This window comes from Moschus berezovskii, chromosome 12 (assembly GCF_049115385.1).
Source record: "Moschus berezovskii isolate FMDL1 chromosome 12, NW_MosBer_1.0, whole genome shotgun sequence".
Taxonomy (NCBI): Eukaryota; Metazoa; Chordata; class Mammalia; order Artiodactyla; family Moschidae; genus Moschus; species Moschus berezovskii.
This window is the reverse complement of record NC_142471.1, coordinates 9185819-9213570: the sequence shown is the minus strand read 5'-3', so window position 1 is coordinate 9213570 and position 27752 is coordinate 9185819. Positions and strand designations below refer to the sequence as shown.

Below are 27752 nucleotides of genomic sequence, written 5' to 3'. Positions count from 1 at the left end.
TACACATCTCAGGCCTAGGACTTTGTGGAATAGTGTGCATCAGCGTGGGGCAGTGGTGTGTGGAGGTTTGAGGTTTCCAGGCTGTCCTAGTGATGGGTGACCATTTCTCAAGCTGATTATTACACTGGAATTTCAGTGGATAAAACAGACTGAGGCAGAATTTTATTAATAGATTTATTGGTTGAGATTCACAGCATTTATTTTTTTGGAAGTAATGAAAACAGTGAGGCTCTTCCAGCGTACCCCTGCATTTTAAATTGTAGGTTCTTACAGAGTTGCTGCATTAGATGTATTGTAACATGTTGTTTTGATTGTGCCAGATCAGGAAAATCCTGATTGAACATAGGCAGTTTAAATGTTTTTTAAACATCTCACTTTGCTGTATCCAGATATTCTTTAAATTACCTCAAACCAGAAAGAGGACTAACATGGCTTTTGTTTCAGAGTGAATGACTAACAAAGCAAATAGCTGCTTGGGTTCCTTGTCACAGACAAGACATGGAAGCAGCACTGCAATCTTTAAGTTCCAAAACTAGGACATTTATGACACAGCGAGTGTCTTCTAGTCAGGCTGAGGAAGGTGTGGCCCCTCACACCACCACATGGTGACCCCAGTCGGGGTTGAGGGCAGGAGTCCTGCCTGCAGTGGCTGGGCCACACACCCGCCAGGTGGGCCTCAGCCAGGCCAGCCAGCAGCTCCAGTGCAGTCACATTTGATGACACACTCGAATTTGCATGTGGCTTTTTTTTTTTTACTGTTTTTGTTTGTTTTAAGGAAAATGTTATAAAAAAAAAACAAACATTCACATGAAAGGCCTGCAGTACTAGAACACAGATTGAAAGGCTCTGATTTACAAGGTTGCCCATGTTATAAAACAGATCTCAAACTGTTACGAACTGGTATGCTAAGATGAAGCTTGAATGGAGAGAGTGACATAACAGTTTAAAATTCAGAGCATGTCTCAAGTTAGATCATAAATTAACAAACACAGCTATAATAGTTCTTTGGTTTTTAGAAAATGATTCTTCATCTTTTCAGGTTCGATTTGCTGCTCTGATAACTGTGTTAGCACTGGCTGAAAAACTGAGAGAGAATTACATCGTCTTGTTACCAGAATCCATTCCGTTCTTAGCTGAACTGATGGAAGGTAATTCCCAGACTTTGAAGAAGTAATTAAACCTCTGTGGGAATGTGCCTACTGGGAATGCCCTTTGGAGAGACTGTGATGAGCTCTTGGCTCCAGCTCTCTGCCTGGAGGCTGAGCTCCTGTTTTGATTGGGGTGGAGGGAACAGTTAGAAAGCAAACGCCTCCTCATCATTTGAGATTTGTGTACAGCACAATCCTGTCTTTATCTTTGTGTTTTTTGCTGACAGTACAGACTATAATATTGTTTTGCTTTAACCTCATACATGACTATGATTGAATATTTTGGTCCACAGATGCAGGGTTATTATATCAAAACATCCAGTGCCACTAAGGATGCGATGGAGTAGCACTGTTAATGCCCAGCACTTACTCTGTACTCTGTGGATGAGCTCATTAATCCTCACCAGGCATATGCCTTTATCCTTTTTTTTAATAAAGGAAAAAACTAGAGGCTTTAACAGGATTAAGTAATCTGATAACAAGTGCAACAGGTGGAACTGGGGTTGAAGTTCAGGTTTGTGCTGCTCTGGACACATAGCAGAGTGAGCATGGCACTACCATGCAGCCCGGGAAATAGTACAGGTACGAGCAGGGGTGGCGGAGGCAAGGACAGATGCTTTCACGTTGGGCGTTCACTGCGCATCCCAAACCAGGTGCCTGTACCTGTGTCCCCCCGCCCAGGAGGGGCTGTGTGAATGACTAAACAGGCGGCATTGCTCGGTGTCTGGAATGTTCATTTGTGCACCACTACTTGGGGTCTTTCTCCGCTTCCCACGTCTAAGACCATAAGAAGGGGAGGCAGGCAGGAAGGAGGCAAGAGGGACTTCAGGATGGCTTCCGCCTCAGTACTGTGCTTTACTTCTGACTCAGGGACTCACAGCGAGAGCAGGGTGTGCAGACCCAGGCTGATGAGAACTGAGGCAGGAACAACTGACTTATTTTTATTTATTTTTTTAGATGAATGTGAAGAGGTAGAGCACCAGTGCCAGAAGGCTATCCAGCAGCTGGAGACCATCCTGGGAGAGCCTCTCCAGAGCTACTTCTGAAACTCTGGGTTTGGGTATTTCATACTCTGTTCAGAGATCAGACTGCTTTTTCATATCTTTATTCTGGGTGTTCAGGACCATATTACTTTTGGTGCCTTAACCCTACTTGGACTTCTTTACAAAATTCCCACCTGATCTGTGCGACCACAGAAGCCTTTCCTGCCAGTGTACATACAGAGAGTAAATGATCCGCGGTATTTTTATACAGACTGCTGTGTTTGTCTCGGCACTGATCATGTGTGTAGTGTGTGCTCAGTTGCTCAGTCTTTGAGACCCTTTCGACTGTAGCTCGTCAGGCTTCTCTTTCCATGGGATTCTTCAGGCAAGAATACTGGAGTGGATTGCCACTTTCTCCTGCAAGGGGTCTCCTTGACCCTGGGGATCAAACCCAGCTCTCCTACATCGCAGGTGGATTCTTTTACCGATAAACCACTAGGGAAGCCCCAGCACTGATTACAGTCTTTTTTGACTGATGTTACTGTCACTACATACATGTTTAATGTTAGCATTCACAGCTAACCTGCATTTGGACTATAAAGCCTGAATGTTCGTGGTAAAGGAATACCTTTTGTACATGGTATCCATGTCAGGGATTTCACTCAAAGTAGCTCTTTACTTTAAGAAAATGACAGTTACTCAGCACCCAACAAGAATGCTTTCAGCCCTGAAGCCACTGGATTTTTACTTTTCGTTCTGGGTAGATAACACTTCAGTCTTAATTTTTGTGTGTGCCCCATAGAGCAGGTAGTTCTGGAATGCATCTTCTACTCTGGACTTATCTCTCCTTTATCCTTCAGTCTCTTGGGGGCAGGGTGGAGTGGTGGAGGCAATGGACTGCTCACAGAACCACCATACCCAGTGATCCTACAAACAGCCAGGGCCTTGAAGCCCTCGGTGGCAAGGAGCCCCTCCAGTTAGCTGTGCTTACATTTCCACTGGCAGCTAACCAAGAACTGAGGAATGAAGCAAATGAAAGAACTGTTTCAAAGCTTTAAAGTTCTCTTATCTCTATGCCATGTCATGGTGAAGCTAGAAAGTGAACGCTCAAGAAGAAGTACATCTGCCTTTAAGATATTAATTGATGCCTTTTAAAAATTTAAGGCATCTAAGAACTGTTCCATAGCTGTTAAAAGTCTGAAAGCCTTTGATCTAATTTAATATAGAAATTTAGTGTGGAACTGTGACAAGCAGAAGGCTGGTTTGCATCTGGAGACAGAGCTTGCTAGGAGTGCATATTTCTCTTTAAGAAATGTCACAACAGGATTTATTAATAAATGCTAACAGCTTATTTTCTAAAAATGATCTTAAGATTTTATATTTACTCTATCAAAGAACTGTCTGACTTAGTATTGTCCACATAAAATGAAAATGTCCTGCGGTTAAGACTTAAACAAGGTAAGTGGGCTTTGCTTTGTTTCTAAGTGGTCCACAGTTTCTGCCATCTGCCAGGCCCTCTGATGTTCTTTTCTGAAGGAAAAAAATAACCCTGGCAAGACCCTTCTTGCCTTGTACAGCTTTCCCAACATCCCCACCTCCACTATTTTTTTTTTTTTTTGAGTTTGGTGAGACTTAGCATAATAAATTAACATGAAAAGATGGAAAAGAATTAAGTGCTAAAAGTTTCCACACTGAGTACCTTTAGGAATAAGATTGGTAATATTATTTTCTGCAATATAGGGATACAAATAATATCTAACCACAAACTGTTATGAAAATTTCCCAAATTCTGGCAGAATTCAGCCCAGCAATTTAACATGATAAAATGATGCGACTGATCTAGCTTTTCCCCTCCCCGCTCACAAACTCTGAAATTCCCTGTAACAAGATCTGACCTGTAAGAATTCTACAAAGAACTTCTGCCAACTTGCTTCAAATAGACAAAAATTACAGAAATGCAACAGTTTAACTTGCTGATACAGGTTTTGATTTTAATCACTAAAAGCAGAACAATGTTTTGATCTCTGTCACTAATAGTGATGGACCCGCCTTCAGATGGGCAGAGGCAGTGCTGGTCTGCACTGACAAGGGGCAGAATACCAGCGCCTCTCCACCTCACTGGTCTCGGCTGCTCTATTTTACTTTTCTGATAGGGCCTGCTTTATAAACAGTCATTAAATCTAATCTTGACACTGCTTTGTTACCTAGACATTTTACAAATTGAGACCGTCTCTTGTCTACCTTACCCTCTCTGTAGAGTATGTGCATAGGAGACCTCTGGCTCACTCGAAACTCCAATAGTCTAAAATATGCATTTACTGGTACAGAAATCAGTGGCCTTGAGATTAACATCAAGTTAATTTCAACACCACCTGGTTCAGTTTTGCTTTGCTTTTTGCCTTTATCTGTGCTGCGTTTAGATTTCATAGTGTTAATCATTTGGTAATGCTTACAACTAGCAGAACTAGATATTTATCATGCTAAAGAAAATCTCCAGACACAAATCAACATCAGTCCTCCCAATTATGGGATACAATCAAACCCTCAGCCAGCATTGGAGGAAGTGTCACCTATAAATGTGTGTCCTTAGGTGATTTAATAGAATAATTCTTCTAAGTCCCTGGTGAGTCTAGTGCGTGAAGGAGCAACAGCGGCCCAGAGCTTGGCAGAACAGGGAATGTATGTGCCCACTGTGTATCCCTGGCTCCCACCACACATGAAACGATAAATGCTCAGTGCAGCCTGGCTTTCTCTGTTACAGTGGGCACTTCCTAAAGACTTGCTGAATGCAACGTGGGTTTGAAAGAGGCAGGCAGGGTGCACAGGAGACAGCAGGAAAGCCCATTCCAGTAACGGCTGTGACCAGTCGCAGCAGTCGTCTCCCTCTGGGCTCGGCAAGTCGCACAGCATGGACTGAGGACAGACACCCAGCGGGACTTACGGACTTTAACAGTGTATATAAAGCATATCGTGATAGACGTGTTTTACCAAGGCCAGTGTTACAGAGGCCATGCTGTAGTTCAGTGTCTGCAGCCCTCATGTCAGCTACCAGCTCCGCACTTCCAGTAAGTGGATGTCACCGTCGATCTCCAGCGTGTCGATTTTACTGAGCTCCTTAAATCTGTGCTTGTACTCCAGGCTGTGGACACCGTTCACCGCAACTTTGAATTCTCTCACATCACAGTAAACTATCATCTGGAAGGAAAGCACACACAAGTGGTTCCCCAGGCTTTAGAGGTTTTTGTGTCTTGCACACAAACAGTGTTAAAAAGTATACCATTTAATTTCTTCTCCCAGCCTGCCAGCGCTGATACCCTGCCATGGTTTCTAAGCTCTGACAAAAGTGTATCTGGTGGTGGCACTTTCTGCCTTGTCCCACTCAGGGAAGTGGCTCTCATGTGCCTGGAACCCCACCCTGGCCTGAGGCCCGCTGGCCGTTCCGTCCCCGCTCCTGCCCCAGGTCTCAGGGAAGTGGGAAGTCGCCTTCCTCGAGACAGGTGGGAACTCAATTGAAGGAGAAGAGGGAGCTGCTTCGTGCCCACTGCCCAGGAACCCAGGGGCTTGGGTCCTCACTTCTCTGCTCAAACTTGGGTTTGGGGCAGCTCAGAAAATACGAATCCCAGCAGGTTAGGACACCTGGTAGGGACTGCACAGCTGCCTGATGACTCTGATTCCCACCCCCACTCAGCACACTGTGTTCCTCTAACGCTGGTCAAGGCTCCCCGTTCTGTGAACCTCTGCATTCAGAGTCATCACTGGTGTTGGTCCTTCAGAGTTAACAGAAGAGTCTGCTGTCCTTTCCCATCTCCCGCACACTTCACCCTATCCCCCTGTTACCATGCTCCCCGTGCCCGTCCAGCCACCCGCTCCACCCTGTCTCCTCACTGAACAGCCCGGGGGTGAGTCCATGGCTCTCCCCTCGCTCCCCACCTCCACCTGAGGCAGACGGACACAAAGTCTGGATCCTCAAAGCAGCAAGCAGTGTCTTTTTTTCTTTTGATAGGACTAGCAGAAATGACTGCTGTGGGAGATTAGAAGGGGGGAAATTCCGTGGATAATTGCAGTGACTGACAGGTGAAGGCAGAAGGGTGATGGAGAGAACCGGGGAGCTACCCGTGACTGGGGGTCCTGTGCCCACAACAGTGGCGGAAACCCCAGTCTGAACCAGGCAGATGACAGGTGATGGACATTTAACAATCTCCACAGAACCAAGGACACACCACCCCAACAAGCTCAGAAGGGAAAACAGGCTGGCGTTAGGCAGACACTGTGGAAACAGTTCCTATGGGACATCAGAGCAAGTGGAGAGCCAGCATGTTACAAATGGGAGATCAGTGGCCCACAGCCTGCTGGACACAGTACTGTGCCAACTGAACTTATAAAAAACAAGAGCCCACAGATAAAGAACTGAAAGACACATTTTAAATGAAAAAAAATTACCACCACGAAAAACCACAATGATCCAACATGAGGTCAATTACCCTTCCTGAAGTAGAAAAACCAGGAAAAGATTATTTAAGAGAATTTATTATTGTCCTCTTTCATATTAATGCAGTAGTCCCAAACTTGGGCTCAAACAGGTCAAAAAAGAAGACACCAGTTCCCAGTCACCAACCACCAGGATCAACCTTCTTGCAGAGCATCCACCACTCCTTCAGTGAACCCTCATCACCCACACACCCCAACACCCGCCAAGTCAGCAACCCTGAGGCCACGCGTCCCACCCCCAGCGACTTGTCCATATGTCCGCAGCATGAAAACCGCAGTGTACCCACATGCTTCTGAATCCCGGACCAATGTCCATCACTGCCAGGGAGCCTGTGCTTGGCTCATTTCTGTCTGCTACTCCACACACACCAGGGCACACCTAAGACTGGAACTTATTAATAAAACTAGTGTCAAGTTGCCACCTTATATTCAGCCTGATGTTCATGCTTTCAGCAACTCAGGAGTCTGGCGAGCTCGAATTGTCCAGAGCACGTGACAGTTTAAAATGCGGAGGCATGACCGAAACCAGTGGCCCTCAGTGACCACATGAGGACTCAGCCATGTGAGCCGGTGAGGGCACCCAGCCGACCAGGCGGCATCCAACACGTGAAGGAGACGGCTCAGCAGCCTGGAAGCACACCTGGGGAAAGGCTGTGCTGTGATACTCCACCTTTGGGGTCTCAGGACTACGTGCCTTCAGGTCCTGATGGTCTAAATGTGTCTTTCTCTGAAGATACACAAGCAGGATCGCTTGGAAGAAAGTGCCGCCACCTCAGCTGCATGTCACCAAGACAACAGGGCAAGGAGTCTCGGCTCCCATGTCCTCATGGTCACTTAGGGTTCAACATGTTACTCAGCCCTGGGACCAGGTTCCTGTTAAAACTCCTATTAACTAATAGGGGCTACACAGAAACTATCATCATGAAAATAAAAGTCAGATAATTCCAGTGTAAATAACGTGGCACTCGATTGGCTTGGCTGTTTATGCAGATTACCTACGTTACAAAACGGCATTCAAAATAACAGTCTCCAGCTAAACAAAACCATACACAAGCTCCACATATTAAGCTGTACTTGATTTAAATAGTGAAAGTCGCTCAGTCCTGTCTGACTTTTTTTGGCCCCAGGGACTATCAGTCCATGGAATTTTCCAGGCCAGAATGCTGGAGTGGGTAGCCTTTCCCTTCTCCAGGGGATCTTTCCAACCCAGGGATCGAACCTAGGTCTCCCACATTGCAGGAGGATTCTTTACCAGCTGAGCCACCAGGGAATCCCAAGAAGACTAGAGTGGGTAGCCTATCCCTTCTCCAGTGGATCTTCCCGACCCAGGAATTGAACCAGGGTCTCCTGCGTTACAGGTGGAGTCTTACCAACTGAGCTATGAGAGAAGCCAAGGATGGACAATTTATCCTACCCCTGCCCCCAGGATTCTTTTTCTTGTACTGTTTTCAAAAAAGATAATCATCTCACCTCAAAGTACATCCCAGGACTAAAAGGGAAACAGGTAATATTTCTCTCTTCTTCTCCCCAGGCCTCCTGAAGAAAAGAATTTCTTACAAATGCTTTCATATTCAGGCGTGGGTTCAAGTGGAGAGCAATATCCTTGGATTTTCCTGACAGCAGATCAACAGTAAAGCTTTTGAGAGAATTAAAGAAAAAATTAATTAGCCAAGGCCAGTTTTAACAATAAGAATTAAACTGATGACACAACACATGTAGACTCAAGGACCCAGGAATGCCACTGAAGGTGATATTTAAAATTGTGAGTCAGCATACCATTGGTGTAAGTATGTTATTTGCAAAATAAAAATATGGAAAGCTTAAAAATCAGTGTTTATAGATCCGATTGGGAAGAAATTAATGGGTTAGAATAAGTGACCCAAAGGATCACATCTGTCACAGGAATAGGGTCCCTCCAAAGTAGAAACTCTCTCAACATTTATAAGTATCCTGTTCTTCAAAGTGTACTGTGTGTGCTCAGTCATGTCTGACTCTTTGCAACCCCTTGGACTGCAACCCGCCAGGCTCCTCTGTCCGTGGGATTCTCCAGGCAAGAATACTGGAGCAAGTTGCCATTTCCTTTTCCAGGGAATCTTCCCAACCCAGGGATTGAACCCGAGCCTTATGTTGCCTGCACTGGCAGGCAGGTTCTTTACCACTAGCGTCACCTGGGAAAATAGCTCTCACTTCAAACTTTCAGAACTCTGGACATCTCTGGAAAAGATTATAAAAGCAGGAATTTTCTAAGTCCCATGACAAGAGAAGTCCTGACAAAACTGATCTTCTCTTGCAGGCTGCCCTGCAGTTCAAGGCAAGGGTGTGCCTTGTGGACAAAAAGCCACACTCCTGTCTAGCCACAAAAAGCCTAGGGCTCTGCCACCAATTTGTCCTTAGCAAATCTGGTTTTAACGGTCTTATTTTTCAAATGAAGCTTATGATGCTAGCCCGACTTGCACCTCACGAGACTGCTGTGACAGGGGGAGAGACATACACGGCAGCATCTGCACTTCCACGGTCACTTAAACGACACTGACCCTTTGGCGTTTGCATTTACTTCTCCTTTTATGACGACGGTCCGTCCAGGGCCCATGGAGGAGTTCAACCTTGCTACGAATGGCAGAGTCTGCAAAGAAACCTCAGTCAGTACCAAGCAACCTCAGAGATCTTGTGAGAGAACTGCTTGAAGACACCGGGACATGTTTAAAGGCTGTGACCCTGTGACCCCCGTGAAGGGACAGATGAGTCTGTGTTGGTCCCAGGGGGGGTCCCCGGCCATCAGCACTGTGTCGGCTCCCAGCAGACTCTCCACGAGGCTGTTTCAGACCATGAAGTGAATGGATGTGGGGAGGGCCCTGAACCTCCCTGAGTGACACTCCCTCTGAGAAGTCACCTCGGCTGGGGTCTGACGCGTGCTCTGTGTCCAGCCTGGAGGGGAGGCGGCCGAGGCGGGGGGAGTTACAGAAACACAATCGGGGCTCAGGGACCTGCTCTCTGTCCACGACACACAATGCCAGCGCCAAGTGGCTGCTTCGGGCTTGGACTGAGGGTGGAGGTTACGCGACCAGCTAACTAAAACTTAACTTGTTACACAGAATTAGGAAAATTTTGGCTCTTCAAACCTTTGACAAACAGTTGGTAGGTAGTATTTTGGCGCAAGTCAAAGTGTGATTGGCCGGCGAACCTTTGCTCTTGGTGTAGACAGTTCTGGGGACGATTTTACAAATGTCTCCTCTATTACTAGGCTGTAGGGAAACAGTTCTGCAATAAGGTATGGAGTAAGTGAAGCTGTCTTCCAAGGTTTAAACTTCATTTCCTGGACACTCTTATAAAAAGGTTTCACATGTTATAGAGCAAAAATACTTACAAGCTGTGACCCGCCAGACTTTTGTACCTATTGGAAAAGAAAGACAAAAGGAGAATGTGTGACAGACAAGCAAGAAATAAATGGTACAACATGAGCAATCGGATCTTCCCGGCTGTACGACTCAGAGCCTGGGACAGCAGGGCCTGCCCAGCCCTGGGCAGGGGATGTGCAAGTGCCAGTGCCTTCTGAACACGCACAGCGAGCTGCAGAGGGCCACGCAGGCTGGCAACAGTCTGCCTGTCTGGCTCATCGTCTGAATTCTGTAACCTCCACCGTAAGCTAAGCATTTTCCAAAGGCCACACATGGGGTCAAACACATTTTACTTCTTTCCAGGGTGCTCCCAGATGCTGAGATTAGAGTCTACTTATGAATGTGCTGAAATCAGTTAAGACCTCACTTTTCTCCACTAATAACAGCTAAAAGGTCTGAACTGCACTTGTTTCCATGGGGAACAAGTGGAAACGTGGAAGATGTTTACTGATCCATTGGTTGTGCTCACTATGTATAAACACCTCCTGCCAGCCCTACTCAGCAGTTAAGAGAGTTCTTTGTACATTAAGATTGGTGGGAGTAGTCAGATCACTGAGTCTAAACAGCAAAACTTAACTCAACCGGCACCCTCAAGTATATGCCTCAATTTTCAACTTCCAGTGTATTAATTATTAAAATAAGTTTTCATATTAAAAACATAACTTAAAAAAAACTCAGCCTGCCTGCCACCTACTTTACATGGCAACTAAAGACAACATTTTTGGACATTTTTAAACTTTGAGATTTAATACTTACATTTTCTTTACTTATCCCTGTCTGTTCCAGAGTAGATCCTTGGGTACTTCCTAAATCCTGAAAAAAAGTTCAGATTAATGTTTAACATCCATCAGAATTCTAAATATAATCTTCTTGACATATCAAAAAAATCATAAATGGTACTAAACATGAAAATATGCAAATATGCAAAATACCCCAAAATTCAGGAACATTAGCATCCTTTCGCCTACTACCAAACTGACAAAAGTTACAGAGGTAAGAATAAGTGTGAAGACTCTGACTGAATGTATACAGATCTTGAGACGGTAATTTGTTTTACTGTTTGTGGAGGGCAATTTCAACTGGACATCCCACTGCTGGGAAACAGAACTGCTCCACTGTACTCCCACATGAAGGAAATACACCCCAATTCCAGCAATAAAGGGTTGGTTGGTTGTCTCTTCAGGTTTTTTGTTAGAACCATGCTATATTTGAGATCTACAGGCAATAAAGCTCTACTCTGATTAGCATCCTACCAGTCTGAATATTTACTTCTAAGAAATTAACACACTAGTGAGGGATATATTTACACTGTTTTCATCTCAACAGATGATGTAGTTAAAGATGTTTCCTACCATTTCATCAGAAAATGTCACAAAGACGAGCCCCAGACCACCCTCCCCCCGCCTCCTGTGGAAGGGCCCTCACCGAGCTGAAGCTGAAGCCCACAGAGTGAATTATGACTTTGCCGTAAATGCCCAGTGTGTCGATCCTCTCTGGGCTGATCCTGTGGGCATACAGCAGGATATGCTTTCCATTGACAGCCACCTGGACAAACAGAAAACAACAGCCCCCTCCAATAAAACAGTTAATAAATGAATTTTATTTATTTATCCAAGCAGATTTAGGTTGAGACTTTTTCCCACAGGTCTCCCATGACACCTCTGACCAAACTGTGATGAAAGCACCCACAACGGGCAGCACTCTTAACTTCTGTTGAGTTCTTCATCTGACTGAACACCAGGGACATGCGCTCTCCAGATGGATCATGCGTCTGTGAACACACAACCGCATCCCCGTGTGTAGCAGGCCTGTACATGAGACACCCTGGGTGCCCATGAGCCCTGGCAGAGACCTGCCCCATGACCTCATCACCCTGCTGTCCTGAGGCCCAGACTCTGGAGACCACCCCGCAAGAGGCAGGTGCTCCACACACACTTGGGTACTTTGCTGAATGAATGAACCTGGGCAAGTGACCCAAGTTCTCTGAAATTCCTATCTGTGAGCAGGAAGCACGCGCCCTCCAGAGGCCGCTGTTGGGAGGAGGTGACCCCGTTCCTCTCGTGAGACTCCAGCCCAGCGCCTGACAGAGAGGGCACCGGTGCTCCGGGCTCCTTCTTCCTCCCTCCCAGATGCCAGTACATGTGTATGGAGTGTCGGGAAGACACGCAGAACACAATACAGTCTCTGACCTCAAGGAGCTGAAAATCCCATTGGAAGGCAAAAGAAATGCAGGAAAAACCCGAAGCACAACAGTATAGACAGGTGTTAAAAAAATGATACAGACGCAAGGACTCCAACAGCCAGAAGAGGGCGGTGGGGGAGGGGGGGTTTCGGGGAGGAGGGATGGTGGGAGCAGGCTCTGAAGGTCAGAGGGGTCTGCACCTCGGGTGGGACGCTTCCCTCTGTGCCGCCAAGTCTCTGCTCTGGGAGTCTCCACAGGCTGGAGCAGCCTTGGGACCACGTTCCACCTCTGCACACACTAGGGATACAGTGCTCGGCGGTCCTGACGATACGTGGGCTTTCTAAGATCTCCTCTGGGTTAGAAACTCTGGATCCTACGGGACGAGGCAGCGCAGGACGGAACACCCCCCTGGCCCCGACTCCAACGCCAGGATCCCGCCTGTCTGTCAGTTCTGACTCCCCCACACTCAGGGGTCTAGTGCCTGCAGTTAACTTTCCATCATCAGTGTAAGCCTGAGACAGTTCAGAATGAACTCAGTCCTGCAAGGAGAAACAATCCCGCAAAGATCCAGTCACACTGGACCTGCATGGCGACAGCAGCAGGGACACAGGAGCCAGGCTGTGCCCACCTCACAGGAAGGCACCCGCCGTGCCCTACTTCTGAGGAGAGTTATAATGCCGAACCCTTCCTCTGGATTTAGATGTCAGGGCAAGTTCACGCATGTGGAGGGCTTCCCTCACGCTCAATTGTCACAAGTGAGGAGTCAACCTCCACCCTCTGAAACCTGCCTGGAACTTCTCTTTCAGCACCATGATCACAATCTCGAATGACTTCTCCTTCTTGAAAGGCGTGTCGTAGGTGATCTCCTCCCAGCCCCACTTCTCATTTCGCAGCGTGTTGCAGACAATGCAGTTGGCCTTTTTGAAGCGTGGATTGAAGTGGAAGGCCACGTCCGCTCGGGGTTTCACGCTGCTGCCACACTGCAGGTCTACCTGGAACCTGTGGAGGGAAGAGATGGGCCATGTGGGGACTCAGGAAGGCGGCCGAGAAACCCAGGCCTGCTGACACCTGCCCGCTCCTCTGCTCACCCACCCAAGGGGCCCGATCAGCCCAGAATAAGCACCTAATTTCCCGGCCTCCCTGCAGCACGGCTGGCCCAGGGGTCCCAAGCTCTGCCAACAGGGTGGAAGGGGAAGAACTCACAGAAAACTACAGGAAACGGCCTCAACAGTCAGTTGACATCTGTCCACCCCACCCCTTCCCCCAAAAAACCACATATGGACCCAGACAGCTACACAAACACAACGTGAGGACCAGAGTCCCAGCTTCCAGGAACTGTGAGAAAGAAGACATCACCCTGGGACAGCGGGTGCGAGCACGAAGGGGCTCCCGCCTCTGACAGCTCGACGGCACGGCCTTCAGCCGTCTGGACTGTCCCCTTTAGACGTCGCATTCGCCTCTTATTTAAACCACTGTTACTTGGGCATCAGTCATACAGAGCCAAGTCCAACTCCAGCTGATACAGCCTCATCCAGACTTTGTGCCCAAGGCAAGCATTAGACAAAACCACCTGGGACAGGTTCTGAAGAGATGCTGTGGGAAAGTTACACTGTAACTAGGCCACATCCTGTCATCTGACCACAGTTCCCTCCACTAGCTATGTTTCTAATTCTTTACACTAAAGTCAGACTCATAGCAATAAAAATTCCAAATCACCTGTATTTCAGTTTTCCATTCCAGTCTCCTCAGCACCTTGGCCAAGGCTGCTGTAAAAGCACCATCAGCCTCAAGCATCCAAATGGTCCCTGCTGCGCTATCTGCTGTTGTCCTACAATCAGAGACGCACTTCACTTGTGCTCTCCCCTTACACGAGGACTTTACCTGTCCGAGTCACTAGGAACATGCCCACGTAGCACAATCAAAGTTCCCGGCTCCAGCTGCTCAGAAATGGTCCCAACGTAGGGGATTACCTAGGAAAAACAATTGTCACAAATGTTCATTTACAAAATCAAAGGACTACACTCTTAAAGGCTACACGTGAATTTGCTCGGACCCTAGCATTTTTCCAAGTCCTCACCATTCAAACACTGCGCGGGAACAACATAGCTTGGAGACGGCACGACACCTGCAAACCACGCTGGGCTCTTTAGAAACAGATACATACTATTTACAGTACTTTTTATCTGGCTGGAGTGTGTGTTCATGCTCAGTCGTGTCCGACTGTGGCCCCATGGACTATAGCCCACCAGGCTTTGTGCCCATGGGTTTCTCCAGACAAGAATATTGGAGTGGGTTGCCATTTCCTCCTTCAGGGGATCTTCCCAACCCAGGGACTGAACCTGCGTCTCTTGCATCTCCTGCCTTGGCAGGTGGATTCTTTACCACTTGAGCCAGCTGGGAATATCTGGCAGAGGGTTGTATGAAATGCCATGCTGTGCCCCTCTGTTTTTCCTAAGGTTCCATGGATTATCCCAACATGATGTAGGCCGGGCCAGGCCCTACTCTAGCCTGAAGACGACAATGACAAGCACTCACTGCCTGCAGAGAGCACTCCAAACTCAGCTGCCCCACCACACCTGGGACTGGGTACCTTACCTTACCCACTGGGCTTCCACACTGCACCCCTCTTGGGAACCAGAGGCCTGCATGGTCTGAAGGATGCACTCAGGGTGGCTGTGGGTCTCTCAAGACACGGCATCTACAGACCTCGCCTGGTCCAGGGCGCAGGCCTGGGCCCTGACAGGTGGTCCCACACAGGATTCAGGTCTCCCACCTGCCCCTTCCTCACCTGCAACCCAGCACTTTTGTCTGGGGCCTGACACAGGATCAGATCTTCTCACTCCCCTCCCCTGGGTGGCTCCACCATCCTCCCTGACCACTGGTTATGTGGCTGCGTCTCCTGCACCCCAACCACGTCCCACTTTCACCTGGAGCCTCTGACCAACATGCCTTACACCGAGCTCACCTGGGTTATGACATCTATGCTAAAACTGACCAAGGTAGCTCTGATTGTCAAGAAGAAATAAAACAAAAAAGGCCATAAAATCCCACCTCAAACACAATCTCCTATGTGAAGCCTTTTTCGGACTCCATGGGCCAACTGAGTCAGCCCCCTCTGAGGGTCATCATGGTACTCGCTACTCTGTTCCTGTGCAAACATACGCCTAGATTTTGAGCTGCATGGGGCAGGACCCAGCCATCATCTTTACACCCCGAGGACAGAGGTCAGGCGATGATCAACAATCACTCAGTCAATGAATGAGCTCTCACCATCTGGAAACTGAGTTCTGACAGGCCTCACACAAGCAGAGGCGTGGCAGCTAAGCAGCTGCTGAACAGTGTTGCTGCCTTAAGCCGTCAGACAAGAAATCACCAAAGTCAGTGACCGTCTGGTGTCACCACCATTCTGGGGGCAGCATGGGGGAGATGAACAAGGCATCAAACCAGGAAAGGAAAAATATAACGGAAGTGTAGAGCATGGCCACAGCCACACATCAGACTGGATGGTTTCTGTGTATAGAGAACGTGGAATTCATCACTCCTCTTGGCCACAGCCAAGAATAAACAGCAGCATCTTTCATGATGTATATCTCTTAATAAAATGAGAACCGTTTTTAACCTCAATTTTATTTTTATATGTTCAACTTATATTTGGGCTTCCCAGGTGGCTCACCGGTAAAGAATCCACCTGCCAGTGCAGGAGACACAAGAGATGCAGGTGTGATCCGTGGGTCCGGAAGATCCCCTGGAGTAGGAAATGGCAACCCACTCTAGTATTCTTGCCTGGAGAGTCCCATGAACAGAGAAGCCTGGCGGGCTACAGTCCAAAAAGTCGGACATGACTAGCAACTGAGCACAACTTATATTTATGCAGAATATTTAATAACACAGAACTGTTAGTGAAATAATTACCAGTGACAAAGTAGCCTACAAAACTCCATACAGTGTGGTCTTATCCAAGTTAATAATAAACATCAAAAAGGAAAAAGAAAACACTAAAAGAAATAAGCCAAAAACGTTACAACACTTTTCTTGAGGAATGAGATTTTAATTTTCTTCTCTATATATTTGTATATTTTCCAGATTTATATAATAAGCATTTATAATGTTTATCACCACAGATTTTTTATTATATCAGTATGAGAAACAACTGTGCTACAAATTTGGGCCATTTGCTGTTTGTTTTCCACATTAATGCTTTCTACTTAGGAAAGTACCCTGATTTAAATTAACATTACTGCTGCTCTGTCCTGTCTGACTCCTTGTGACCCCATGGACTGGAGCCCACCAGGCTCCACTGTCCATGGGATTTTCCAGGCACGAATACTGGAGTGGGTTGCCATTTCCTCCTCCAGGGGATCGTCCCGACCCAGGAAATGAACCGGGGTCTCCAGAATTGCAGGCGGATTCTTTACTTGCTGAGCCATCAGCAATATTCAACTATCTTGGACCACGTGAAGGAAACAAAAGCCCCTCAGCCCACTCACTCCCTCACAAACAGGCTCCTGTGGAAAGGGAGAAGGGTGCTGTTTTCAAGGTAACTCCAAGCTTTGAGACTCTGATGTTTCACAAATAATTTACATAAAACAATACAATACAAATCTGAACACACTGGAGACAGTATCATAAACTTAAGCTTTAGTCAGGTTTAGAATTAACCTGCCTGAACATCCCAGCTGATTCATACTGCCTTTTTGTGTCATTTATCAGATGTCTGCTCTACACCAGGTTCAGGTTAGGCAGCCTGCAGCTGGAAAGAAGTATGAGTTCCATCCATCCAGGAGGAGCTGGTGATACAGTTGGGAATAAGTCAGATACCCTCCAAAAGATGATTAGTAGAAATGTGACACACTGTCCAGCTGTTCGAATCGGAACCTCCTTTCAGCTGGGAAACCCTCTATCTTATGAACACGAGCCCTCATCCAAACTGTGACGAAGGCATATGATGCAGATCTGTCCGTCAGCACCCCCAGTTCACACTCTAAGCTAGAAGCCATGACAAGCAGCAGCCAGAATCCTGCAGTGCTCGCTCCGGCCGAGGCGGGGCAGCAGCTCCACCTGGGTCAGAGGCAGCAGTGGCGCCGGCAGCGCTGCCAGGGCACAGAGGACCACGTTGATCCACTGTGGAGAACAGCCCTGAGCCTGGTTTGGGCTGTTGTCTGTGATGACATCGTTGACAAGCCTGGTTCTTTGGTCCAGCCTGATTACATCACTTAATAAATTCCTTTTCTGCTCAAATTAGCGGCTGGCTTCTGTTTTTGCAACTATCAGCCCTGGCCAAGTCAACATCTTCCCAAAAAAGGGGCAGGAAGGAAGTGTTGAATAAATCCTTCAGAAAAATGTATAAAGAGCTGTAACTGGGGTGGCCACAGCTGATGAATGAAGTATGATGTGACCTGGGGGGAAAATATGGTTAGGCAGAAAGGAGAAGGAAGCCAGTTCAGGTAGAAATGTCCAGCTCTGAAGGCAGAGAGACAGGGAAAGACAAAATTTATCTGGGAGTCAGTAAACCGTAAGGGAGCAGTTCAAGACAGAGTAACAAGACGGAAGCGGGGGCTGGGAACAACATCCAGTGGGAGGAAAACACACTGCTGGGCAGGGGATATCTGGGAGGCTGCCTGGCAGTAAGTAAGCCTGGCGGAGAGAGGTAAGAACGTGATCCATGCTGATGGCAGCAGATGCTGAGGGGGTGGGGGCAGGAGAAGATAAACACCTTGAGCTATATCAAAGGAAACTGTCTATGTGGGGCCCCCACCTAAAATGGTAAAACTGTGGAAGAAACCGATTTCAGAAGGAAGATGATGACTTAACCTGGGAACACCCTTAGTGTGAAAGGTTGGCAAGACATCTAAGGGGAAATACACTGAAAGGAGTGGGAGACTCAGGACCAACATTAAGTGAATGGCCAAGACTCAGCAGGTAGAGAAGAGATGATGACTTAATACCAGACAAACTGAGAGAGGAAGTCAGGAGCACAGTCTCAATGGTGGTCAGTGTGGGGATGTGCGGTGTCAACACAGCAGACCTGGCTGCTGGCTTTGAAAGGCTTCCTTCCAAGAAACTTGGATTTGGGGAGATCACCCACCACCCTAACTGAGAAGGCTGGGTTACCCACCTCAACTGTTTGTGCAAACATGATTTACGCTGAACACCGGCTTTCCTGCTGGGCGTCTGGAGCTTTGGTACCTGCTAGGCAGATGCTATCTACACAACGTCTCTCAATAAAGACCCTGGGTGGTGAGTCTCTAATGAGCTTCTCTGGTGGAGAAAATCTCACACACGTCACAGCTGGCTGCTGGGAGCTTTCAGCCCACCCTGTGCGACAGCACTGGCAGGACTCCCTTGCAGTCCCGTGCCGACCCCCCCGGACTTCGCCCCACATGCCTTTTCCCTTCGTGGTTTTTGCTCTACATCCTTTCATGGGACACATCACAGCCACGGGTATGACTGAGCTGGCCAGTCACTACAACTGAGGGTATGTGGGAGACTCTGATGCAGGCAGTGAGAAGAGAAAGAAGAAAGAAGGATCTGACAGAGCGGGGCAGTCACGTCAAAGAAGTCAGTTCCAAAAAGGGAATGTCTCTAACATGGAAAACTAAGGAAGACCTCACCCGTGCCTCCACCAAAAGATAATGAAAAGGATATCATACTCTCTGACCCTGCGATTCCACTTTTATAGATTTCTCTTGTAAAATACTAGCACATGTGCACAAAGATGCACCTCTAAGGATGCACACTGCAGCCCTGGATAGTCATAAACAGATCGAGCCCTTTAACAGGGGGCTGGTTAAATAAGTCACAGTACATCCACACAGTGGGCAAATTACACAGCCACTAAAATAAGTGAGTAAACTGTGCTGATACCTCCAGAATATGTTAAATGGAAAAAAGCACGGTATAGCACGGTTTATCCAATATGATACATACATAAAAGAAACAGAATATACAAAAGGTGACACACACAACATATGTTCCCTCTGGGATATTCACATATAGTCTCAGGAAGGATACACAAAAACCTGGTAGAAAACAGTTACCTTTAGGGAGGGTAAATGAGCACCAAGGTAGAAGGAAAATTTATGTGTGTTTTTTTTTTCCAGGTTTGATATATTTATTCACAGGGTGATTCAACTACAGAATGAAGCATTTTTAGCATTATGAAATCCAAAGTTTTAAAATCTTATTTCCTTGCAATTCTGCTTATTACAATTTTATAATCCTGAAGAGATTCTCTTATCTGAAGTTTTTCATGCATTCAGGTATTTTGCATGATATCTGATGTGATCAGCAATAAAGGTTGCAATAAAGCAGTAGCTATGATCATAATCCTCTTGTAATCTGAAAACAACAGGGATTTTCTTTTCTGTACAGGCAGCTATGAAGTTATCAGGAAGTAACTGTCCATCTGGAGAAGGCAATGGCAAGCCACTCTGGTACTCTTGCCTAGAAAATCCCATGGGTGGAGGAGCCTGGTAGGCTGCAGTCCATGGGGTCGCTAAGGGTCAGACACGACTGAGCGATATCACTTTCACTTTTCACTTTCACACATTGGAGAAGGAAATGGCAACCCACTCCAGTGTTCTTGCCTGGAGAATCCCAGGGAAGGGGGAGCCTGGTGGGCTTCCGCCTATGGGGTCACACAGAGTCAGACACGACTGAAGTGACTTAGCAGCAGCAGCAGCAACTGTCCATCGGTTAGGAACTCGTCCTCTTTCCCTTGATCAATTAGTATATCTAGCTGAGAACCTGGATAGGACTTCACAAGACAGGTAGCATCATAAGCCTCCCATTTACTTTGATCTGTTCCCAAATATCCGGTAAAGGCTTTTTTGCCCCAATGACAGAGCACTGGGTTACAAGTGGAGCAAATGCTGACACAGGTTTGTATTTTCCAGGATTCTTCAAAGCACAAATCAGAGCTCCATGGCCTCCCACAGAGTGGCCAAAAACAGACATCCTTTGGGGGTCCACTGGAAAATTGTCATTTACGAGTTGGGGAAGCTCCTTCATTGCGTAAGAGTACATTCTATAGTCAGTTTCCCAAAGGTCTTCAGTGGCACTGACATAAAACCCAGCGCCGGTGCCGAAGTGCCAGCTGTCCTCTTCTCCTTCAATACTGCAGCCCCGAGGGCTGGTGTCTGGAGCAATGACGACAAGGCCATGTTCCGAAGCAGCTTGATGATAACCAGATTTTGATATAAAACTTTGTTCTGTGCAAGTTAAGCCAGATAGCCAATATAGCACAGGGCACTTTCCAGTTTCTGCCTTTGGTGGTAAATAGACAGCAAATTTCATTTTGCACTTCAGTTCAACACTGTCATGTTCAAAAACTTTCTGCAGTCCACCAAAGCACTTGCTGCTGGAAACCTGTTTCATTGCCATTCTTCTCCTGTCAAATTACTACTTGCTTTTTGGTCTGTACCAAAGGGTAGATGATCCTCCGGTGGCGGCGGGAAGAGCAGCTGCCAAAAATTTATGTTTTAACGAAATCCTTAAATACTGCTTGAATTTTAAAAATGTTGTACATATCTTTTCTTTGTATTTTTAATATAATAATAAGGAAAAGTCATTTGAATTTGAGATAAATGAATTTAAAATTTTGAAGACAGATTAACTTCAAACTGTTGGGGGCTTGGCAGCATGGAAGGACACTGAAAGAAATGGACACCCACAAAAGGGAAGCTGGTTTGGAAAGCAAGATGGGAGTTTTGTTTTGAATTCACAGTCCTGAAGGGCTGGCAGGGCATCTAAGTAAGCTGGAAGTCACAGAACTATATACAAACTGTACACATATTCAAAAGGTGATCAGTCAACACAGAAATAGATGAAGCACAGGCTGGAATCAAGATTTCAGGGAGAAATATCAATAACCTCAGATATGCAGATGACACCACCCTTATGGCAGAAAGCAAAGAGGAACTAAAGAGCCTCTTGATGAAAGTGAAAGAGAAGAATGAAAAACTCAACATTCAAAAAACGAAAGATCATGGCATCCAGTCCCATCACTTTATGGCAAATAGACGGGGAAACAACAGAAACAGTGACAGACTTTCTTTTCTCAGGCTCCAAAATCACTGCAGATGGTGACAGCAGCCATGAAAGTAAAAGACACTTGCTCCTTGGAAGAAAGGTTATGACAAACTGAGACAGCATATTAAAAAAGCGGAAACATCACTTTGCTGACAAAGGTCCATCTAATCAAAGCTATGGTTTTTCCAGTAGTCATGTATGGATGTGAGAGTTGGACCATAAAGAAAGTTGAAGGCCAAAGAATTGATGCTTTTGAACTGTAGTGTTAGAGAAGACTCTAGAGTCCCTTGGACAGAAAGGAGATCAAACCATCTGTCAATTGCTTAGTTGTGTCTGACTCTTTGTAACCCCATGGACTGCAGTCCACCAGGCTCCCCTGTCCATGGAATTCTCTAGGTAAGAATACTGGAGAGGGTTGCCATTTCCTTCTCCAGGTGATCTTCCTGACCCAGGGATCAAACCCAGGTCTCTTGTATTGCAGGCAGATTCTTTACCAACTGAGCTATAAAGAAGTCTCTGAGATCAGTCAATCCTAGAGGAAATCTGTGCTGAGTGTTCACTGGAAGGACTGAGGCTGAAGCTGAAACTCCAATACTTTGGCCACCTGATGCAAACAACTGACTCACTGGAAAAGACCCTGATGCTGGGAAAGACTGAAGGCAGGAGGAGGGGACGACAGAGGAGGAGCTGGTTGGATGGCATCACCGACTCGATGGACATGAGTGTGAGCAAGCTTAGGGAGCTGGTGATGGACAGGGAGGCCTGGCGTGCTGCGGTCCATGGGGCCGCAAAGAGCTGGACACGAGTGAGCGACTGAAAAGACAGCAAAGAGAGAGAGACACTGACGACGAGAGAGGCGAGAAGACAGGAAAGAGTGACACTCGGTGAAAACTCAGGAGGGCGGGGTAAGCTAGGAGCCTGGGGCTAACACGCAACACTGCCGTTCACAAGACAGGCCATCAATACGGACCCACCTCAGAGCACAGAGAGCGCCACTCGGTACTCTGTGATTAGCTACATGGGAAAGAATCTGAAGAAGAATGGATATGCAGATATTTATAACTGAATCACTGTGCCTTACACCTGAAACTAACACAACCCTGTAAATCACCAATATGCCAAAATAAACTTGGAATTTCAAAAAAATTAGGATTCAGAAAAAAAATCAAAATGTAGAGTCATGGTGCAGAAATCAAAACAGCAGAAATCGACTGTCTCAGGAAGGAAGTTAGCAAAAGAACAAGGGAACAAACACAGGAAGGATCTTCAGAGATTAAAAACAAAATTTTATCGTTTTGCATTTTAAAGTTAAACTGCAAGGTAGAAAGGGAGGTCCTTGGAATACTAAGGAAAAAAGAATCAATGTGGAAGTAAGGTTCCTAAGGAAACTGGAATCATGAGCTTTTCAGGGTGGGATTAATACTAGCAAATGGCTTGTTAACTAAAAGCGAGAACCAACTGGATTAATTTCTAAATAACTTCTCAACTCATACCTGATCACATCCTAAGACCTCTATAAACAAGAATAAAATATTTAAGCAGATTAATGAGTTGCCAAACAAGAGATTTCACTGAAAGAACTTCTGGTATGAAGATACTGTCTTCCAAATTACTCACTCAATTTGAGTGGAAAGAAAAGTGAGCCAGACTTTCTTAAGTCTTGTAATTCTATCAACTGAACTTGTCAATGAAATATGCTAAATAGGAAAAAAATTATACAGGCCAGTTATACAATTGACTTAATCTTTTCCAAAAGTGAATATGAACAGAATTTGTCTACCACAATTTTTAAATATATTTTAAGTCATTTTTATTGAACTGATTTTAATTATACTGTTTTAGATGGTGGCAGCTGCCCCAAACCAAGACAAAGCCCTTGTGAAGGCTATTCAACATCCTCAAAGTAATACTGTTAAAATGGTTATACTTTTGAAATTATACAATCAAGCAAACAATGCAGACAAGTGTGGTGGCCAAAATGTTCTCTTGGGTTTCTCCATAACACAACGGAAAAACCTGAATGAACTTTTGGGCCAAACCAATATATTATTCAAAAAGACATTATGCATTTCATTAAAAAATAATTTTGAAAGAAGCTTCAGCTTTATTATTTACACATTCTGTACTTCATGCTCTCAAAATAGGAAATGCCCTAAAACTAACTCTATGTTTCTTTACTGATATGAATGAATAGAATTCATATCAGTAGGAACTGAAATTTAACATAAGAGACAATACACGTGGACCGAAACATTAGAAATGTTAAGAGATAAAAATAGAAAAATAGCAGTTCTGTGTCTTCACAAGGCTTAATGAAGAGTACAGCAGAAACTCCATATACACTTCCCGGTTGAGTGAACTGATCACTAAGGAAATACCCAGAATGCAGGAAGATATCTACTCTGGAAACACGCTGTCGTGAACCATTCTCAGAACAGCACCAGGAGTCCTGAATGCAGCTTCTGTTCCAAGTGCCCCATCCTCAGGAAATGAAACGTCAGCTGACTGTTGTTTCAGCTCTGTAGCTGAGTGTGCTAACCCCAGAAACCACGGCAAACATCAGTGTGCCAGTACCAAGACAGATGAGGATCTCAGGTTATAAAGCTGTTTTCTAAATAACACTCAAGTAAGGTGTCTCTGTGAGGCAGGGCACAGTTGAACATTAACCCGACCATCCATCCCTCCCTGGCTTGAGCAAGGGTTACACTTTAGTTCCCCTTGGCAGGGAGAATATTTCTTTTTTTCTTTCAATCTTTGCAAAAAGTCAAGTCTACAATTTTGAGATGTTTTTAATTCTTGAGATGCACAAAATCTTTTAAGATGTCTAGCTGACTTCAAGTTCAGCAAGTGTTCCTTTTTAAACCTACTAGAAGTGATGGCTGTTTCTTCCAGAACTGACTTTGCTTTATATGGTGGGTGTACCTCATTCTTACACAATGACAGTAAACCTTAGGAGGAAAAAAACAGCTAGAGCTACAAAGTAAACAACAAAAAACTGAACTCACTTACACTATTAAGACTGGCTGAAGGCCTTACTTGAAGGACTCTTACCAGGAGTCTCCTACAGAGGGTTTACCAAAAAAAAACAAACAAGCAGCAACTCTATCTTGGACTTAAATTCAAGATTCAGCTTCGAACATGTGGAAACTAGACATATCTAAAGATTCTCATACCACATGAACTGAAACCAGTTCATTACTGAAATTTCTAGCAATTACATTCAGGGGTTCCTGGACTAGCCTGAGGCTTACACAAGACTATTAGCTTTTCTCCTTTTCCACCTCACCACTGGCTTTGAACTTTCCCCTGCTCAAGTAACAAGCAGGATTTGAAAGGCAGAAGGAAAGCTGAGAAATGAACTCACAAACAGGTCAAGTCAAAAAAGAAAATGAAAACGTGTACAGAAAGAAATCCATTCCCTCTGAAATTACGTCTTAAGATGGTCTGAGCCTTCTCCCACCATGATCAAAGCGGCTTTCCCATCACTCTCCCTCCGTGTTCCTTATTCATAGCACGTCTCATCAGCTCGTACAGCGGACCTTTGAACAACACAGGTTTGAACTGCGCAGGTTTGAATCCACTTACGCTTGGATTTTTTTTTTTTTCCCGGTAAATACTAATTGGTGGTTGGCTGAATTCCCAGATGCCGAATTGTGGGTACTGAGAGGAGAGCTGAATATTGACTTTAAGCATCTGTGGGGCTGCAAGGGCTGGAAATGGTTTTAGTCAGCACCCACTGCAGTTCCATCACATAGCAGGTGCTCTATCTATGTTTACCGAACTTCACTTCTGCCCCCACCCACCCCCTGCAATGAGTAATCATTTGCTGTTGTTCAGTTGCTAAGTCGCATCCCGATTCTTTACACTGCGGCATGCCAGGCTCCTCTGTCCTCCACTATCTCCCAGATAATTATTGGGTTGGCCATAAACTTCATTTGAGTTTTCCCATAAGATGTTATTGAAAAACCTGAACTAACTTTCCAGCCAATCCGATATTACTCTTTGGACTTGCTCTCAACACTGCCACAGGCAAAAAGTGATTGTGGAGATCAGTTACCGGGTTATAGATGACATTCTGTAGATTGTTTAAGGACAACATCATTCTCTTCCACCTTATTGTTGACTGGGCTCTCTTCCGGGTATGGTCTAAGATTTTAAATATGTTTCACTTAAAGAATTCCCAGATTAAAGCCGAGGTACGTGCCCTATGTAAAATCAAAAGAGAGGGAAAGAAAAATAAGCATACACCATTTTTCTTCATATTATAACTATTTTTAAATATATAAATTATTTTACTGATATTTATCACATAATAGGATGCTATTACAATCAAAGATCTGACTCTAACTCTTATCAAAAGTACTCTACTAAATAATTTTGTATTATGAGGACAAGATACATTAATTTAAAACATACATCTGTAGAACATTTCTAACTTGGAAACTTCATTAAAACTACTTATTACTGGGAGTTCCCAGTGGCCTAGTGGCTTTCACTGCTGTGGCCCAGGGTCAATCCCTGGTCAAGGAACTGGGATCCCACAAGCTGTGCGGCACAGCCAAAAAAAACAAAAACGAAAACTTATTATTAAAATACTAAACCAAATAGCAGGATATACTCCTATACAATCATCAGAGATATTCACTTAAACTTTCTCATCTGTACAATGAGAATAATAATAGTGTTCACCTCACAGGTTTATTCTACGGATTAAATGAATAAATAAAACAATGAAACAGCACACGCTTTAGAAGTTTTATATATTGTTATTATTAGAAGGGAATGTTCTTCCTCCTCCAAATTAAACAAGTTGAAAGAAAAAAAAAATCCAATGCCTCAAATATTAACTTCCCTGTGGCTTAGAAAAAAAAGTGGGGTGCGGAGCATCAGCCACAGTTTTCAAGACAAAAGGACCCATCAGTACTATACTGAACTGCTCCAGGGAAGACCTAAAGACCAAGGAGAACTAAAAGAGAAACAAAACTGAAACTTCTGATGTTTTACTTCCACTAATTCTATCATTATACCAAAGGGCAATACACACTGACCACATCTATCACTTTGAATCTATTAAGAAAAAAAAAAATTGCATTTCCAACGCTGGATGTAACAAACTGAGTGGTTATGTTAAATTACAGCAAGAGGGATTTTGCAGGTGAAATTACAGTTACAAATCAGCTGATGTCAAGACAGGGAGATTGTCCTCCATTATCTAGTGGGCCCCATGTAATTACATGAGCCCTTAATAAAGAAGGAAGCCAGAGAGATGTGACAGAAGAAGAAATCAGAGATGTGAAGCATGAAAAAGGAACACATGATTGCTGGCATTTGAGAGGGAATGCAGGTGGGCACACAAGGAAACTGTAAGAAAGAAACTCCGAAAACAAACTAAAATATCCTGGAAGTGGGCTATTCCCAAGAGAATAGAGCCCAAACTGCAAAACACTTACACTTAGCTTGTGACACCCTAATCACCTAACTTAGCTGGTAACACTCATCCTGGTCCCCCTAATTTCTGATCAAAGATCTGTAAGAAATAAGTGGGTGTAGTCAAAACATCAAGTCTTATGCCCTAAATATATACAATTTGTTTGTACATATACCCCAATAAAGTTTGCAAAAAAAAGAAAACAACTCCAGAAATAAAAAAAAAAAAAACCATATCCCTCTTGGTTTATAAATGTGACCGCAATCTATTAAGTTACTACGTTAGTCAAAAATCTCAAAGCTTTTTGTTTTGCTCCATTAAACTTGGCAAGTATCAACAAGACCAAAAAAGAAAGGATACAGAGATTCCACGGCCACATTCAGAATTTACCTGTGACCAGAGAGTGACCCAATTTAAGCCACAGGCCCGTGTGAAACCAGTCATTCCCGGAAACATCCACAGGCACGAGTCCTCCTCTAATTAATTAACACTTGGTTCGCATCCCAATAAGACACCATGATGCTGAAGCAGTTAAAGGACTTGCGTTCCCTAACGTTTAATCCTGCAGTCAACGACTCTGCCTGTCACAAAAAGCGTGTTCCGAGTCCGGGAGGGCCACGGAGGTCTGTCATTCACCTTGAAGAGCCCGTCACTTAAAACACTGGGAAGGAAACGACCGCGATCCCACCGAGTGACGGCGGCGCTCGGCCCCAGGCGGGGAGGTCGCCGGTGCGAAGGCAGCCCCGAGGGAGGCGGTGGTCAGCAGCGGGGCCGGCGCCGGGGGTCCGGGGGCCGCGACCCGGGACTCCGACTCGTCCCCGGGGCGCCGCGCGCCGCCCGCCGCCCAGCCGGATCCTCCGCGGCGACGACACGCGAGCCGGGGAGACGGCAGCCAGTCCCCCTGTCAGACTCGGACGCGCTCGGCCGGCGCAGCAGCCACAGCGACAGACCCCACGACTCACCCCGGGCCTGGCGTCGCGCGCTCTGAGCGTTGGAGCCGGCGGTGCGCCGCGCGCGTTCCCGGCAGGGCGCGCGCGCGCGGCGACGGGAAGCGAGAGGAGTCAGTCCGCCGCCGTTTCCGGGTTCGCGCGCCCCGGG

General features: G+C 45.8%; 2 protein-coding genes and 1 pseudogene across 5 annotated transcripts in view; 1 reads left to right on the top strand and 2 right to left on the bottom strand.

Moving 5' to 3' along the window:
• Positions 1-2243, top strand: part of HEATR1 (HEAT repeat containing 1) — a 50001-nt gene extending 47758 nt beyond the window's left edge. Inside the window, exons 44-45 of the mRNA XM_055425749.2 lie at positions 1040-1148; positions 2106-2243. Coding sequence (XP_055281724.2) covers positions 1040-1148; positions 2106-2194 — 198 coding nt within the window. The 3' untranslated portion in view covers positions 2195-2243. The remainder of the gene's footprint in view (positions 1-1039; positions 1149-2105) is intronic.
• On the bottom strand, positions 161-27752 carry LGALS8 (galectin 8). 4 transcript variants are annotated; one of them, XM_088841873.1, is made up of 12 exons: positions 27045-27652; positions 25284-25431; positions 14078-14166; positions 12985-13195; positions 11440-11559; positions 10771-10827; positions 9984-10010; positions 9739-9861; positions 9154-9242; positions 8090-8255; positions 5192-5326; positions 161-2353 (listed from the first exon to the last, which is right to left on the bottom strand). In XM_088841873.1, the coding sequence occupies exons 2-12, from the start codon at positions 25326-25328 to the stop codon at positions 2297-2299; spliced, it is 1119 nt and encodes a 372-aa protein (XP_088697999.1). In that variant the 5' UTR covers positions 25329-25431; positions 27045-27652; the 3' UTR covers positions 161-2296. The 4 variants fall into 4 exon arrangements, with proteins under 4 accessions (XP_088697999.1, XP_055281727.1, XP_055281726.1 ...); XM_055425752.2 differs by lacking the exons at positions 161-2353; positions 9739-9861 and having other exon boundaries at positions 5069-5326; positions 27617-27752; XM_055425751.2 differs by lacking the exons at positions 161-2353; positions 9739-9861 and having other exon boundaries at positions 5069-5326; positions 27045-27649.
• Positions 14176-25277, bottom strand: LOC129555848 (S-formylglutathione hydrolase-like; annotated as a pseudogene).